This window comes from Acomys russatus, chromosome 19 (assembly GCF_903995435.1).
Source record: "Acomys russatus chromosome 19, mAcoRus1.1, whole genome shotgun sequence".
NCBI classification, from domain to species: Eukaryota; Metazoa; Chordata; class Mammalia; order Rodentia; family Muridae; genus Acomys; species Acomys russatus.
In genome coordinates, this window is record NC_067155.1 from 46,786,632 (window position 1) to 46,805,127 (window position 18,496).

Below are 18,496 nucleotides of genomic sequence, written 5' to 3' on the forward strand. Positions count from 1 at the left end.
TCCAGAACAGTGGGGCTATGTAGCTACAGGCTGCCTCAAAATAAACAAACAAAAACAAGCCAAGAATATACTGTAATCATATCACTGAATTCAGGAGGCTGCCACAGGAGGATTGTGAGTTCAAGGCTAGCCTGAGCTACACAGTAAAGCCATCTTTAAAATGGGGAAGAGGGAAGGCTAGAGATGGTTCAGCAGTTAATGGGACTTACCGCTCTTCCAGATGATCCAAGTTTGGTTCCCAGCGCCCACATTACTAGCACACAACCACCTGTAACTCTAGGTCTGGGGCGAATCTAACACTCCTGGCCTCCTTGGCACCTGTACTCACATGCACATACCCACATTTTCACACCTACACATAATTTAAATTTTTTAAAGGTTCTTTTAAAGGAGGGAATAAATCCTATACATTGTTACCTAAATGCAAACAGTAAAAAAGAACATAATATGGAATATCTTCACATTAGAAGACAGAGCCCCTCAATTTCAAAGGGGAATGCTGACAATATAAATTTTAAATTAGTTGGATATGACAGCACAGGCCTGCAATTCCAGCACTCAAAAGAATTTCTATCTGGGGACCAGCAAGATGGCTTGGTGATAAGAGGCACATGCATACAGATCTGATTAAACCCTGAGTCCTATAAAGGACTCCAGACAGCTGACTCCCAGAGTTGTCCTCTAAGTTGTCTACAAGCACACAATGGCAATGTGAGCACACGTGCTTGTGAGTACACATGCGCACACTCAAAAAAGCAAACCTGTCCTCCCAGCACCTGAGAGGAGGCAGCAGAAAACCAAGAGGACAAGGCAATCCTCTGCTAAATAGCAACTTCACGGCCAACCTGGACTATGAGACCCTGTGCTAAAAAGACCTGGAGGCACAAGCCTATAATCCAGCCACTTGGGAGGAGGACTGTAAATTTAAGGCCAGCCTGGCTACAGTAAGTTCCAAACCAGCTTAAATAACCTAATGAACCCATTTCAAAGTAAAAATAAGGCTGGGGGCTGGAGAGATGGCTCAGTGGTTAAGCGCACCCACCACCTGCTCTTCCAAAAGTCCTGAGTTCAATTCCCAGCAACCACATGGTTCTCATCTGGCCTGCAGGAGTACATGCAGGCAGAACACTGTATACATAATAATAAATAAATAAATATTTAAAAAAATAATAATAGTAATAATGAGGCTGGGAATGCAGTTTAGTTGTAAAGTACTTGCCTAGCATGGGTGAAGCCTTAGTTCAATCCCAAGAATTGTGTGTGTGAGCATACGTGCATGTGTGTTTCCAAAGGTTATCTTGAAGAAAAAAGAAAAGGAAGCAGGGCATTGTGGAGCATGCATTTAATCCAGAACTCAGGAAGACAGAGGGAGGTGGATTTCTGTGTGTTCGAGCCAGCCTGGTCTACAAAGAAGTTGAGGACAGCCAAGGCTACATAGAGAAACCCTGTCTCAAAAAACAAAAGAAAAAAAGGAAAGGCAAAGCCATATATGAGTATGTGGGAGCAAGTATGTGAATGTATAGGGTACTTGTATGTCTATGTCTGTGTAAAAAATGACAGAATACCTGCTAGAAAAATAAGCAACAGGTTTTAATGAGTCTTTCAAATAGAAGTTATACAAAGAGCCAAAGCCCATGTGAAAGACTGCTCAATTTCTCTAGTAATCAGGGAAATCAAATTAAAACCAAAAAAAGAGTGTTAAATAGTACAATCACTTTGGGAAATTGTGCTATAGTTTCTAAAGAACACTCACTCTTTGACCCAGAAAACCACTACCAAACACATACCCAAGAGAAATGAGAATGTATGTAAAAAGACTTGCAAGTGGTTGTTCACAGAGCTTAGTTCACAAAAAACTCTCAGAGCCAGAACTCAATAAAAATAAAGAGAACTCAGCAATAGCAGTGATGGCTTTTAAAAAAAGGATATAGCCAACAAGTTCAGTCAATTAGGAAAAAATCATTAGACTGAGTGAACAATGCCAAACAGCGAAGAGTAAATACAATTTGACACCACTTATAAGAAATTCAAAATGCAGAGTAAATTTATAGCGTTAGAAGTTTACCTGGGGCTGGAAAGATGGCTTAGAGGTTAAGAACACATACTGCTCTTGCGGATGATCTGAGTTTGATGCCTAGCACTCATAGTGGGTGACTCACAACCTCTGTAAATTCAGCTGCAGAGGGACCTGACACCTCTGGTCTCTGAGGACATTGTACTCACAAGAGAGCATATGCAGGCATACACACACACACACACACACACACACACACACACACACACACACACACACACACCACACCTAACTTTAGAAAAAAAAAAGGTAAGCGGGCAGTGGTGGCACACACCTTTAATCCTAGCACTCAGGAGGAGGCAGAGGCAGGCAGATCTCTGTGAGTTCTAGGCCAGCCTGGTCTACAAAGTGAGTTCTAGGACAGCCAAAGCTACACAAAGAAAAAGGCACCAGGTTCGACTGAAGAGCCAGGCTGCTCTACCCAGAAAAGCACATTTTGTGAGAACCAGTGGAGAGGAGCTGGAATGCTGAGACCATTCCCTATGAATTCATGGCTTAATGTACAAAAAGAAAGAAAATACCCCGACTATTAAAAAATCACCATCAGCACTGTGAGTTCGAGGCCAGACTGTTCTACAAAGTGAGTCTAGGACAGCCAAGGCTACACAGAGAAACCCTGTCTTGAAAAACCAGAAGAACAAAAACAAAACAAAACAACAACCAGCAGAGCCAGGTGTGGTGGCACATGCCTTTGATATCAGAACTCAGAAAGCTAAAGCAGGTGGATCTCTGAATTTGAAGCCATCTGGTCTACCCTGTAAGTTCCAGGACAGCTGAGGTAGAGAGACTGTCTCAAAAACAAACAAACAAATAAACAAACAAACAAAAAGGCAGCAACAAAAAGCACCAAAATTTCAAGTTTGGCTGAATCTTGACTAAAAAGTAAGTGAAAATTGAAAATTGAGACAGATACCTTTTTTGAGCTAGAGGTCAGTTGGTCAAAAGAGAGTCCTGTGCTTCCTGGCCTGACTGCTGGTTATGGGTATTATCACGCTTTATGAATATTACAAGAGAAAAGATGCATAACTCAACAGCTTTTACATTGTTTAACAATTTTAAAAGATAGCAATGTATTGGGCCAGCTCAGTCAACTACACTTGGTATGGGAGGGAACAGAGCCACAGACAAGCCACAGGTTTGTGCAACTGCCTGTGAAGTGATGCCTTTCACTGATAGCATTTTCAGGGGACACATACAAGCTAATCTTGGGCATGCTAAATTTAAAGTACTTTTAAATAGTCAAGCAGAGATGTCCAGTAAGAAAATGGACATTCAGATCTGTGCTCAGAGGGAGGGCCCAGGTGGAGATCACACACTTTGGATTCCTAAGTTAAATAATGGAGAGATGACTGTTGAGGAAAATCAGCGTCACTGGAGGGCCCAGAACTAAGCCACTCCAACATTTAATGACGAGATACAAAGCAGAACAACAATAAAAGAAGGGAAGGGACCGAGTGGCAGGAGGAAATGAGGAGTACATCATGAACCACTAAGCATGCTAACATGGCATGAGAAAGCCACTCTTCAGGGTGACGCACACAAGAGAGGATATAGATTATGGGTAATACTCAGCAAGCCAGTTTCCTCCACCCTTTCTGCTTGTCTCAAGACAAGCAGCAACTCATCAGACTACAACTGCTTCTGAGAAGGAGGTAAGTATTTCTGAGTTGTCTTGTGAAGAGACAAATCATAGCCTTCTTGCTCTGCTCTGCCTCTCAAAAAGGGAGAGGGCAGCCTTCTAAACACTAAGTCTGCAACTGGACAGTGTCACTAGTAGAGGGTCAGGGTGCAGGGGCTGGCTCACCTTTCTGCTTCCTCCATGTGTCTGAACTGGCAGGAGAAGGTAGAATACCACCCCCCCAACACATACACACACTCACTCCTCTCCAGGAGACACCCAGGGCCAAGGCTGCTGCTTGTGCAGAACAGGCCTGGGGCAGGTGGCCAAGGCAGGTCAGCAGTCAGGCAAGGCAAATGGCCTCCTCTGGTTACATGCCCCAGGCAGGTGACAGGACCTAGTGAAATCAAGCTTTGCGCAGACCTCCAGCGAAGCTCTAGTCATATTTGAAAATTAAAGAGATGGTTCACCTCACGGTATTTTAGTTTGGATAATTTAAGTTTAACTTAGAGTCTAAAAAATACCATTTCTACATGTACCAGCTGAGTTCATGCCAGTCTTCTGTCCTAACGTTTGGTGCCAAAGTCTTAGTTAAGAATAAAACAGGGGATGGGATGGGGCGGGTGAGGATGGGGGAAGCTGGAGAGATAGCTCAGCAGTTTTAGAGCACTTACTGCTTGAGTAGAGGACACAGATTCCTTTCCCAGCACCCACATGGTGGCTCTCACTATCTGTAACTCCACTTCAGGGGGACCTGACCCCTTTTCTGGCCTCTAAAGGGAAGGGTTCACACATGGTTTACATATATAGATACAAGGAGAATTTATATACATAAATTTTGGAGGGAAGGTTTTCGAGACAGGGCTTCTCTGTGTAGCCTTGGCAGGCCTAGAGTCATGTTGTAGACCAGGCTGGCCTCGAACTCACAGCACTCCGCCTGCCTCTCCCTCCCAAGTGCTGGGATTAAAGGCATGTGCCACCACCACACGGCAAATTTCTTTTTATTTTTTTCAAGACAGGGTCTCTCTGTGTAGCCTTGGCCATCCTGGACTCACTTTGTAGACCAGGCTGGCCTCGAACTCACAGCGATTCGCCTGCCTCTGCCTCCCGAGTGCTGGGATTAAAGGCGTGCACCACCACGCCCGGCTGGCAAATTTCTTTTTAAAACAAACAAAACAGGGTCAGTGAGATGGCAGGGTATTATAAATTTGAGACCAGTCTGTGCTATACAACAGGCTACCCTGAGCTATGAAAGCAAAACCCTTATCTCAAAATATAGTAATAACAAAAACCACAATGGATCCATCAGTATATGAATGCATAATTCTTAATGTCAAAGGTTTATGAAACAAGCCTTTTCCTTTATTTTTACTTTATGTACACTGGTGTTTTGTCTGTGAATATGTCTGTGTAAGGTGTCAGATCTTGGAGTTACAATTAACTGTTAACCATGTGGGTGCTGGGTACAGAATTTGAGTTGCCATGTGGGTGCTGGGAATTGAACCTGGGTCCTCTGGAAGAGCAGCCAGTGCTCTTAATCACTGAACCATCTTTCCAAGCTCTTTTTTTCGAAACAGGCTTTCACTACGTTCAGTTCCAAGATCCTCTGGTCTCAGGACAAGTTAAGTGGGGCTGAAGTCCCACACCACCAAGCCTGCCCTGGTACTCACTCCTTCAGTAAACTTTTAAAAAACTATCACAAATAAATAGTATAGATGACCTAAACATATGGAAAGGAGAACAAAGAGGCATTTGGGAAATGACAGTCACATATTCAGATGTGGCACCCTCCTCCTTACACACTGCCATAATGTGCACTGCTCACAATCACAGCTTACCTAAAGACTCTTCTTTCTTTTTTTTAAAGTTTTTGAGATGTTTTCCAAAAAACTAAAACAAGCTCTTCTAGGACATTTTAAAATTGGGGCTGGAGAAATGGCTCAGAGGTTAAGAGCACCAGCTGCTCTTCCAAAGGTCCTGAGTTCAACTCCCAGCAACCACATGGTGGCTCACACCCATCTGTAATGAGATCTGGTGCCCTCTTCTGTAATACAAGTGTACATGCAGGTAGAAAACTATATAGATGATAAATAAATAAATCTTTAAAATAAATAATAAAATAAAGTAAAAGTTGTGAGCGCAGTATTAGTTTATACTATTAAGACTTAGAAGTGAGGCTAGGGAGACTAGAGGTGGCCACTAGGTAAGAGTACTTGCAGTGCTTTATGTGCTGCCTGAGTCTGGATCCCTTGAGCACATGCAAAAGCTATGCAAGCATGGTGGCCCCCTGCAAGCCCAGAGACAGGAACTGTTGCAGTCCTGCCTGAATAAATACCTTGGAGAGCAACTAAGGAAGATACCCAACATAAAGTTCAGGTCTCCTCCCACATATGTAAACACACATACATGCATGTACCCCACGTATGTTATCAACTGAATGATGACATACTCCTTAATCATTATATTAATAAATGACAATAAGTTATAATAAATTAATAATAAAAGAAGCCAAAACTGGACACACAGTGGTACATGCTTGTAATCCCAGCCCTGGAGAGGCACAGGAGAGTTCAAGGCCAGCCTGATCTACACAGCAAGTCCCAGGACAACCAGGGCTACACAGAGAGACAGTCTCAGACTGGGGAAGAAGGAAGATCACAATGAGGTGCCGATAAAAAAGGCTGAGTGTAGATTTCACAAAAAAAGTCTTTTTAGGCTTCAAATTAAGAGACTACAGAAAACTAAATGGAATTTCCCCAACTAATGGACCCTATTATTTATCTTTTTAATACATTTGCTTAAACGCAAAATAAACCATACAGGGAATCTAGATTTAAAAGGCATCAAAAAAGCAACTCAAGAATAGGAAGACACATGCTGGGGGGTGGTGGCACACACCTTTAATCCCAGCAATTGGGAGGCAGAGGCAGGCAGATCTCTGTGCCTGGTCTACAGAGTGAGTTTCCAGAACAGCTAGAGCTGTTACACAGAGAAACCCTGCTTCAAAAAAACAGAAACAAAAACAAACAAACAAAAAGAATATATCATTTGATGAAAGGATCGGCCAGAAAAATTGGAGAAAACTGACTCTTTCCAAAGTCATCTACAAAGCCAATATAATTCTAATCAAAATTCCAAAAGGAACATTCTTAGAACAAGATCTAAAATTCCCATGACAGTGTATGTTTGCAAATAGCTCAGAAAAAATTGAAAACAAACACATTTACACTAGTAGATACCAAATTTACTATGTAAAGCCACAGGGGTCCAAGGAACTGTGGCGATGGAATAAATACACATCAAACATTTTTCCAGAATGAGAAGTCTTATCTACTGAGGAAAGTCTGTGCCGTGTCAAACACAGACAAATGTGTACAACATGGTGGCACACACCTGTAATCCTAACACTTGGCAAGCTGAACAAAGAATCTTGGGCTTAAGGCCACTCTGAGCTACACAGCAAAACACTGTCTTAAAAGTGTGAGCCCGGCACAACAGTGCATGCCTGCCAATGCCAGCACTCGGGAGGCAGAGGCAGGCAGATCTCTGTGAGTTTGATGCCAGCCTGGTCTACAGAGTGAGTCCAGGACAGCCAAGGCTACACAAAGAAACCCTGTCTTGAAAAAAAAAAAAGTAAGTAAAAAATAAATAAATAAATAAACTACAATCAACCTTAAAAAGTGATCTATAAAAATAAGATGGGCTGGAGAGATGGCTCAGAGGTTAAGAGCACTGTCTGCTCTTCCTCCAGGTCCTGAGTTCAATTCCCAGCAACCACATGATGATTCACAACCATTTGTAATGAGATCTGATGTTCTCTTCTGGCCGGCAGGCACACAAGCAGACAGAACACTGTATACATAATAAATAAATCTTTAAAAGAAAAAACAAGACCTATTTTTAAAAAACAAAAAATAGACATCCAAATTTTTAAAATAAAGAATGCCAAATCAATACACAAGATCTACACAAGCCAGATTCATGAACAAACAAAAACTGTAAAATACAAACAATTAATAAGAATGTTTAAATGAAAATCAGTTGGTAGAGTGATTTTTTTCATCGAGTCCTAAAGTTCCATCCCCAGTACAGCATGAACTGGCCTGGTAGTACATGCCTGTAATCCCAGCACTTTGGAAGTAGAGCCCAGGAGAATGGCAAATTCAAGGTATCCTCAAGTACATATCAAGATCAAGGCCAGCCTGCACAATATGACAATCTTTCACAGGGCCCATGTTCACTTCCTAGCAACCCCAGGGTAGTAGCTGACAACCATCAGTTACAAAGGTCCAGGAAATCCATCACTCTCTTCTGGCACCACACAGTTGGATATGCATACACGCAGGTAAAACAAACACATTCGATTAGAAAATAGATTTTAAAAATCATTAAGTGGGGGCTAGAGAGATGGCTCCAAGGTTGAGAGCATTGACTGCTCTTCTGGAGGTCCTGAGTTCAATTCCCAGCAACCACATGGTGACTCACAACCATCTATCATGTAATCTGATGCTCTCTTCTGGCCTGCAGGTGTACACGCAAGCAGAGAACTGTATACATAATAATAAATAAATAAATCCTTTAAGAATCAGTAAGCTTTACAGGTCCTCTGAGAGAAAGAAATGCCAATCAAAACAATGAAAGAACATTCTTCATATACCAAATTGGCAAAGACCTAAAAGGTAAGACTGGCCAATACCGGCAAGGGTATATGGTTCCTAACATTCTCTCACCTGACTGCTGTGATTTTTCATGACAAGGGAAAAAAGCTGTGGTGTGTTAGAACAGGAAAAGCATTAAATACACATGTGACTCAACTATGTTTTAAAATAAATATTATGAGCACTCTATGCAGGCATTGTCCTTAGACAGCTTACACACACTAACTAGTGCCCTTCACGTTCCCAGCAGTTCTGTGAGAGAACACTATTTCCCTCACCAGGCAGAGGAGGAAGCAGACTCAGTGATGAAGTGATAGAGCCAATCTAATTTAAACCTTCATTTTGTCATAGATTTTCTACTATTTTACTTCTCAAATACAATGACATTTTGGTTGACAAAAAAAAAAGAAAAAAGAAAAAAAGAAAAAAAATCAATAGCCACAAGACAGAGCAATACGTCCCTGAAATAATACAGAAAAAAGTTTCTAGGCCAGGTGTGGTGGAGCTCACCTGTTAATCCCTGTACGGGGAGGCTGAGACAGAAAGGTGGAGAGATCAGGGCTAATCTGGGTTAAGATTCTGTATCAAAATAAAAACAAAGACAAAAATGAAACAAAAGGGGTTTTTCCCCCTTTTCTGAGGCTGTCCTGGACATGCTTTGTAGACCAGGCGGGCCTCGAACTCACTTCAATCTGCCTGTCTCTACCTCCTGAGTGTTGGGATTAAAAGCATGTACCACCATGCCTGGCTAAAACAAAATTTTCTAAATGAATTTTGTTTGTTTGTTTGTTTTGTTTTGTTGAGACAGGGTTTCTCTGTGTGGCCTTGACTGTCCTGGACTAGCTTTGTAAACCAGGCTGGCCCCAACTCACAGCAATCCACCTGCCTCTACCTCTCGAGTGCTGGGATTAAAGGTATGCAGCACCACCCAGCTTCTAAATGAAATTTTATGTGAACTGTGAATCTATGAGAAACAAAGCAGATTTTATTCTAATTTTATTTTTTAAAAACACAACTTTCTTTGTGTGGAGGAGTAGTTATGTGTGTGGAGATCAAAGGACAACTCATCTGTTCTCTACTTACACCATAGAGGTCCCAAGTTAAATGTGTACATTTTTGTTTGTTTGTTTTTTGTTTTTCAAGACAGGGTTTCTCTGTATAGTCCTAGCTGTCCTGGACTTGATTTATAGACCAGGCTGGCCTCAAACTCACAGAAATCCCCAGGTGCTGGGATCAAAAGTGTAAATCACCATGGTTGGCATCAATATGTACATTTTTTTAAAAAATATGAATACTAGCTAATTGCAAATATTTTGGTAAAAATAAACATGATAAAGAGATATATGCATAAGGTAGTTATATGTTCATGTTATTGCACACCGCAATGACTGACGTAGTCCTGAATTAGATTATGTAACTTCACATGAGCAAACAACCACAAGCATGATTCTTTTTTGTGTGATAGAGACAAGAGTCTCCCTAGGTGGTTCAGGCTGGTCTACGATCCTCTTGCCCCAACTTCCCGAATGCTGGGATTACAGGGATGTGTCACCACTCCTGTCATGAATTCTTAAACTACTGCCATAAAGCCAGAATAATCCCAGGATATGCACAAACTGAGAAACTATCCCTAGGATGCTTATCCTAAGTGGTAGCATTACAGGTAATTTTAAATGTCTTCCTCTTGCTTATTTTTATTTTTCCCTCCAAATATTCTAAATATACTGCATTACTTTAAATTTCTGTAACTATAGATTACAGGAACTTACAAAAAGAAAGAAAAATTCTAGAAGCACTCTTTAGCCAACCTCCTAGATGATGTGACTAACTAGTTCACTATTACGACCCGACACTTTGACCTTGATGTGCTGCAGCGTTCGTCCACTCGGATCTCATCAGGTGCAGCCCTACCACATCCATACCCTGTGCAGTGACAGCTGATCCAGAGCTAGTTCTGCCCCTCAACACCGTTCACCTGACTTCAGAACCACACCTCCTCTGGCTTCCGTTACTCCCCCTGGCAGCAACTAACCCTCTATGTCTACTTTTGTTATTTCAGTGTTACATAAATGCTCTCATAAGACATGACATGCACTCTTTCAAGACTGGTGCTTCCCCCAACTTGAGATAACTCTATTGAAACAACCTAGCAGTACAAATCAGTAGTCCCCAATTCATTAAAAAAAAAAACAGCATGATAATGCAATTTAAACCTAAATAAATGTTTATAATGTTTAAGTTTAAAACACTAGAACACTAGAATATGAATCAAACACCTGTGAAATTCTGACACAGAACAAGGATTCTGAGGAACAAATTTTAGACAGATATATAGCAGTTTTGCACAAGAACTTTATAGGAGAAAAATCCCAGGCTCAGTGCTCATGTTTGTCACAAGAACATGATGTGAAAGGATGCTTGGTTTTTAGTTTTCTGTCGAGGCTTTAGATTTCAGTCCTTTCCTGACTGAGGTAGGTCTGTCACAGGCAAAGACAACACTTGCTGTTTATTCTCTCTCCTGGCCAGTTTTCCTATGTCCATGCCTTTCCAGATGCCATTTCCTGGAGCTGTTTCTAATCATACAGGAAACAAGGCAGAGCATAGTCTTAGTTCTACCTAGTGATTTAGCCAGCTCAACCAAGACCTGATTCTTTGTTCACAAGACTCACCTCTCTCAAAAGGAAAAAAAAAAAGGGGGGGGGCCAACCCCATAGTTCTCAACCTGGAGATCACAACTCCCAAGAGACCACCAGAAAACAGACATTTACATCACGGTTCCGAACAGCAGCGAAGTTCCAGTTATGAAGTAGCAACAAAACAATTTTATGCCTGGGAGTCACCACAACATGAGGAACTGTATTAAAGGGTCACAGCATTAGGAAAGTTGAGAACCACTGGGTTACCCCAACACAGATTCAAAACTTCCCCTTTCTGCAGGTGCCTTGATTATTTTACCTTCCTTCACTAGGATAGCCTCCTAAGTCTTCATGATAGCGACTCACGGAGTACCTGTTAACTACTGGGTGTGACAACGGGCGGGCCTTCACAGAGCTAGGCTTAGAGGGCAAATACTCCGGGAACTTCTTGAACACCACACCTTCTTAGTAATGTCCTTTTTTTTCCAAAAAGGCTACTGTAGACAGGCAAAAAGCTGTACTAAAACCCTACGCATTTTCTCATGCATTTCTATAAAAAAGAAAAATGTCAACACTTCCCATAATTGTTTCTTGTTTTGCTATTCCATCTAAATGGAATTCAAAGTCATGGTGAAGGGCTTGCTGCACACCTTAAACCCAGTCAGTAGCCAGAGGCTAAGGCAGGAAGACTGTAAGGTTAAAGCCAGCCAAGACTATATATGAGACCTTACCTCAGAAAAGAAAAATAAACAAAAGTGAGAACAATAACTTGGGCCAGTGAGATGGCTTGTGAGTAAAAGCCATTGCTGAGCAAGCCAGACAACCTGGGTTTGATCCCTAAGTAAATGTGGAAGGAGAAAAGCCGCTCCACAAAGGCCTCTAACCGCCATGTATAATAAAAAATTTTTAAATAGTAAAATTCTTGGAGTCCTGAGCCAGTCTGCCTCTGTTAGAGTCAGGCAGGCCTTTGCCACTATACTCTCTGGAATAAGTTTCATCTATACACTGTGTGCCTCAGTTTCTCCTCTGTAAAACAGTGTTGAGTTACTGAGCTCAAAAGACTGTTACAAAGATAATATATGTCAAGTGTTTAGACTACTGCCCAGGACAAAGCAAGCCCAGCCTGTAGGCACACATCTATATTTTCTACATGGTGGCCATCCACAGTCACCTTTTTCTATCTCTCTTTTGGCTTCAGCTGCTTCTGAGATTTATGTTACAAGTCACAATAGCAACACCGCAATCTGTTTCATTCTTTAAAAACAAAAACAAAAAAGATTCATCTATTTATTAAGTATACAGTGTTCTGTCTGCCTGCACCCCCGTAGACCAGAAGAGGGCATCAGACCGCATCATAGATGGTTGTGAGCCACCATTTGGTTGCTGGGAACCGAACCTAGGCCTGCAATCTGTTTCGTAAACTCACCTGAATTCATGAAATTACAAAGTGTTTCTCACATACTCGTAGTTACTAACGCTTATCCAACGTGAACACAAGCACTTAAAGTACAGAGTGGTAGAAATCATGCTTAGCAAGATGCAAGTGGTGGCTCAGAACATATGATGAAAACTTATTAAAAATTTTAAAATAATGGGGCTGGGCATGATGGTACACAGCCATCGCTGGGGAAATAGAAGCAGATCAACAGTGAGTTCACCACTGGCCTGAGCCACACAGTGAGACCCTGTCTCTAAAAGAAAGGAAGTGAGGGAGGCTCTAAACACACTCTAGAAGCCAAGCTTCTTCTTCATCTGCCACTACCACAGTCTGACAAAGAAACAGCACATTCCCAGACCTTTCCTATGTGGTACTGAAGATTAAATCCTTACTTAATGTAAACATTTCAATAAAAGGTAAGCCATTAAAGATCCGTTACTCTAAGATTCTGTTCTTCCAATTTGCTTTTTAAAAAAACTAAAAATGAACCAATGATTGTGACAGACAGTAGCATTATTTTTTATTTTTATTTCTGAGACAGGGTCTCTCTAGAGTTCCTAAAGCTTGCTATGTAGATCAGGCTGGCCTTGAACACACAGAGATTCCCCGTCTCTATCTCATAAGTGCTAGGACCAAAGACATGTGCCACTATGCCTGGTTCTATTGCTATTGTTGTTACTGGCAATTCTGCTGCCTCTGAACTTTGGGGGAAATGTCACTTTTGAAATCCAAAAGTCTGGAACCACTGTTATGTAATTATACTTCCTAAAACACTACAGGACTTAGACACACAGACCTCAAGACTGTCTAATAGTCATTCCTACGTAATTCTATTTCAATTAAGAAATTTAAAAGCTGAGAAATGAGAATAAAGTGAATTTAAACAATTCATATGAGTTAACAGGGTCCTAAAAAATAATTGCTCAGGAATCACCCCTTCTGTTAACTTCCTTTACCATTTATTCCACTAACTGTTGGCCTCAAGCGTCCTCTTCCTGAAATAACTACATCTTTGATTACTACTGCTACCTGGCAGTCAGCTTTCAAGTAAAATTACTAATGTAGAGTCTCTAATAGTGTTTCATTTAAGGGCTTTCCCACATTGTCAAGAGCATCTTGTAGATGTTTATTATGCCCAATTCCAAAAGAAAATCCCATCTATAAAGGAAACTTTATCTAAATCTTATCTTCATTAAACAAACACATAACTCTTTCAAGATAGTTAATAAAAAGGTTATTTCCTGAAAATAGTTTTATTGTACATATGAGGTGTATTTACTCCTAATAGAATCCCTTACTTCTTATCTATCCTTTCGTGGGAATCAAATTTTAAAATATTAAAAACCCAGCCTGGTCTACAAAGCAAGTCCAGGACAGCCAAGGCTACACAGAGAAACCCTGTCTTGGGCGGGGGGGGGGGGGGGGGGAGACACACGACAAAATAATAATAAAATATTAAAAACTTTTTTTAAAAGTATATATATATATGTGTTTGTGTGTGGGTATGTGCACAAAAATGCAGGTGTCCTCAGAGGCCAGAAGAGGATACTGAGGGGCTGGAGTTGGTTCAGAGGTTAAGAGCACTTGTTTTTTATAGAAGACCAGGGTTTGATTCCCAGCACCCACACAGGTTACTCACAAACACCTGTAACTCCAGTCCCAGGGAGTCACGCCATCTTCTGACCTCGGCAGGCACCAAGCATGCATGCAGTGTGCATGCATATGTTCAGGCAATATACTTATACCCATAGATTTTTTTTTAATTACATCTAAAAAGAAAAAAGAGGGCATTAAATCCTGAGGAGCTGGAGGAACAGGCGGCTGTGAGCCACTCAGCGTGAGTGACGGCATCAGACTCCTCCTCTGGAAGAGCAGTGTGTATGCTCTTAACTGCTAAGCCATCTCTCCAATCCCAAAATTAATATATTTACATGTATCACTATATAACTAAATATTACATTTAGCCACAACATACTAAATTCATATTTTATATATCATAGAGAAGTCGGAGCTAGGCACGGTGATGCACACTTGTAATCTCAGAACATGAACAGTGGAGGATCTCAGTAGTTCAAAGCCAGCCTCAACTTGTGCTGCAACATAGCAAGTTTGAGGCTAACATGGGTTACATGAGACCTGTAATAAGAAACCAACAATGCTGCGTATGGTGGCATATACCTTTAATCTCAGCACTTAGGATACAGAGGCAAGAGGATCTCTCTAAATTCCAAGCCAGCCAATGCTACATAGTAATACTATGACAAAAAATAAAATAAAATAAAAATAAGTGAGCTAGGGATGAAATGCAGTCACAAAGACTTTTATTAGTCACAAAGACCTAATATTGGCCAGGCCCTGTGTTCAGTCTCCAGTACCACTGAGAGAGACAAAAATTTTTAGTCTAACATACTTTATTTTTAATTCACTAATTGATGTTACTAAATATCATTTTATCATGTCTTATTCAAAAGTAAAATGAAGCCTGGAGTAGTGGTGCACACCTTTAATCCCAGCACTCAGGCAGAGGCAGGTGGGTCTCTGTGAGTTCGAGGCCAGCCTGGTCTACAAAGTGAGTCCAGGACAGCCAAGGATTCACAGAGAAACCTTGTCTCAGGGAATAAAAATTGAAAAAAAAAAAAGGCAAAATAAAGACAGATGTGTAGGCAAGGCTATAATCCCAGTACTCAGGAGGCTGAGACAGGAGGCCTGCTTTCAAGTTTAAGGTGGCCATAACTACAAAGCAAGACCGTGCCAGTAAGAAGCATGAAAATGTGTTTCCTGTGGTAAATATTACCTATGAGAATATTTGGTGTATAGTTATTAAGTAGTTCAGAAACAGTCTCTTAAAGGAAAGCCCATTTTAAGAACTATTATTTTTCACATGACCAAATATAGACTGCATTTAAAAATTCTAACGTTGATAATAGTTATAGCTAAATTTCACATTAACCTATCCACTCATCTTTATCTCATGGTTTGTAAGCACTTTAAATATACTGCTGCATACTTTTTTGTTCTATATTTATTCATTTTGGGTGTTACATTTAAGTTTAAAAATCCTTTCCAAAAGTGCAGAGAACATAAAAATGTGTGCATAAAATATACTTAGTGGGTTCAGTGAGGTGGCCCAGCTGGCGGAGATACCTGCCACCAAGCCTGATGATCTGCGTTCAACTCCTACTAGCCATATGGTGGGGACCTGACCCCCACATGCTGTCCACTGACCTCCACAACTGTGTGTGCACTTCCCCCCAGCAAAAATAAGTGCAAAAAAAGCAAGATACACTCACTGGTTCTCCAGGGGTCTCAAGTGAGTCTAAGAAGACTTAACCTGGGTGGAAATCAACTCCTTCAGGCTCTTGTCACATTGATAGATTCTGCAATATACATTGGTGTCTACCCCCTCACTGCATTTTTAAAAAAAATTTTAATGGGGCCACAATGACAACCAATTAAAAACCCACAGGAATTCCATGTAAGAGAAAATGAGAAAGCCTGCCTGGTCCATGAAAAGAGCTACTAGAGAAGATCAGCAGCCTTAAGTCTGCAAATAAACACAAGAGAAACTCTAACCCTAGCCTGTTCAGGGAAACCAAGGCAAGCAGATCTCTGTGAGTTCAAGACCAGCTTGTTCTACAAAGCAAGTCCAGGACAGCTAAGGCTACACAGAGAAACCATGCACTGCCCAGCCCCAAAATGTACAGACTTTATAAAGTCTGCAATAATCCTTTTCACTTTTGCTGTTTTGATGACTGCTATCCTTTTTCTTTTCTTTTTTTTTTTAAAGGCCTTTTAAAAAGGGGTAAAATACTTTTTTCCAAGAAAAATTAGCGCACTAAAATAAAATGTAACAGAAAAAAAGGATCGACTGTATTTTCAAGCAACAAAAATGGTTCAAACAAACCAGCTTAGCAAAGTTGTGCATATTTAATCTTTTGCGGATTATCCCGTTAATACTAATCAGCAACATTTAAAAGTCATTTTAAGTCACCATGGTGGTGCATGCTTCTATTTCCCAACTCAAAAGACTTGAGACAGGAGAATAGCTGCGGTGGTTAGAGTCCGGTGAGTTTCAGGCCAATGCGGGTTTACAACTCAGATCCTTTCTCAAAATAAAAGTCATCGTAGTGCCTAAGACATCACCGCTACACACAACATACTCATCTTTTACTCAAAACTTAAAGTAGACCCAAACTCTGGCCATTTTCCTCCTGCTGGGCACACTTCATAAAATACACGAAGGAGAAAAATCCAAGAAATCAGATAGGTTAAGTGCTGGTACCTTCCTCTTCCAGAGTAGGGTCAAATGAGTGTCTACCCGCAAATGTCACTGTCACTGCCTCCAGAAGGCTGCCCATTCTCCTTAACTCTACGGAGTACAAAAAGGCCTGAGCTCCGAAAACACCTGTCCCGAGCAACCCGGACGGCGGTAGGGAAAGCCATCCCCAGGAGCGTATAGCCTAAGACGTAGCCCCGCGGCAGCGGAGGTCCGAAGACCCCGGGGGCGGGGGGGTGGACGCTGGCTCCGCCGATCCGAGCATCGGGGTCTTCACTCGCCTCGCGCGGCGACAACGGGGAGACAAGTCACGCCGGCCAGGACGCGCCCGCGCCCTCCCGGTTGCACTGTGCCACCTCATCCCGGAGGCCTGCCCCTCGGCCGCCGCCCCCCCGGTCGCCACCGTCCGTGTCGTGGCCCGGGCCCGCTCCCTCAGGCCGGAGCACCCCGCGCGCTTCCCCGGCTACTCCCCACCCCCCCGCGTCCGCCCGCCGCCGCCCGCGTCGCGCTCCCCTCACTCAAGCCGGGCTACCTGGAGGCCAGGGCGGCGGAGCACTTCACCCAGGGCCCCAGGTCGCAGAGGGCCCGGTGCTCCGGGTCCCTCTCCTTCTCCCGCTCCACGTGGTAGGCGTAGATGGAGAGCAGGATCCCGGCGGCGCACACTGCATACCGGGCCACCCGTTCCCACCGCGGCACCGACACTCTCAGCAGGACGGGCGCCGCCATCTTCCCCCCTCCTCCTCCTCCGCCGCCGCCGCCGCCGCCTCCCTCCGCCTCCACCTCAGACGCCGCCGCCCGTCGGGGCCCGACCCAGCCGCCGCCGCTGCCGCCACCGCCTCCGCCGCCGCCGCCGCCGCCACCGCCACCGCCGCGCCCCATTGGCTCGGTCGCCTCCTCCGGGCCCCGCCCCCACAGGCGCGCGGCCCAACCGCCCCGAGAGGAGTGAGGCGGACTGGGCGGGGAAGGCGCGCGCGGGCACGGAGGGAGGGGCGGAGCGCGCAACCGCCAGGGAGGCGGTGCGGCGCATGCGGAGGGCGGGGTCTGAGGGAGGAAAAGTGCTTGAGAGGGGGCGGGGTTTGACCAGAATTGGGGCGGGGCAAGAAAGGCGCACTTAAGTGTGGCGGGAGGAGGCGGAGCGCGTAACAGCAGGGAGGCGGCGCGGCGCATGCGGAAGGCGGGACTGACCAAGTGGGCGCGGTTTGGTTTAAAAGAGGCGGGGTGGGGCAAAAAGGGCGCGGGCGGGGAAGAGGCGGAGGTTGCAACCAGCCAGGGCTGCGTGGCGCAAGCGGAAGGCGGGACTGAGAAATGGGGTTCATTAGACTGGAAGGCGCGGTCAGAAAAGAGGCGGGGCAAAGTGGGGCGGGCGCGTAGGGAGGGGCGGAGCGCAAAACACTGGCGTGCTGGAGGGGGGCGCAGGGGCGTGGCCAGGAGAGGTGAGAGGTGTGGCAGAGGAAAGGGGGTGAGGCGCGAGGTGCCTTGGCTTAGCCTTTAGGGGGCTGTTGCAAGGGATGTATTTCAAAGATTACTGTTGTGCATGACTGGGCAAGCTCTTGGCCCTTGCTAGCAATCAATTGCCTTCCCTCCCTCCCCCCCATTTTTCGTCGTTATCACTTGATATTTTTTATCCAATCCAAATTATCCCTGACCAATGGCTCCAGAGCTCCAGAGACACGTTTTCGTGACATGATCTTTCCGAGGCACCACCTCCAAGTCATCCTGTGTTCAACATGTGAAAAACTTTTTTCTTAAATGTTCAAAACTATTTTTAAATGTTAAAAATGGGTTCATGAATACTT

The 18,496-nt window shown here is 43.5% G+C and overlaps 1 protein-coding gene across 2 annotated transcripts in view; it reads right to left on the reverse strand.

Annotated features, from left to right (window-relative positions):
• Vkorc1l1 (vitamin K epoxide reductase complex subunit 1 like 1) overlaps window positions 1–17,445 on the reverse strand; it is a 45,201-nt gene extending 27,756 nt beyond the window's left edge. For both annotated transcript variants that reach the window (XM_051161385.1, XM_051161383.1), the window contains exon 1: window positions 17,233–17,445. In XM_051161385.1, the coding sequence (XP_051017342.1) occupies window positions 17,233–17,426 (194 nt within the window). In that variant the 5' untranslated portion in view covers window positions 17,427–17,445. The remainder of the gene's footprint in view (window positions 1–17,232) is intronic.
• Window positions 17,446–18,496: the final 1,051 nt, after the last annotated feature.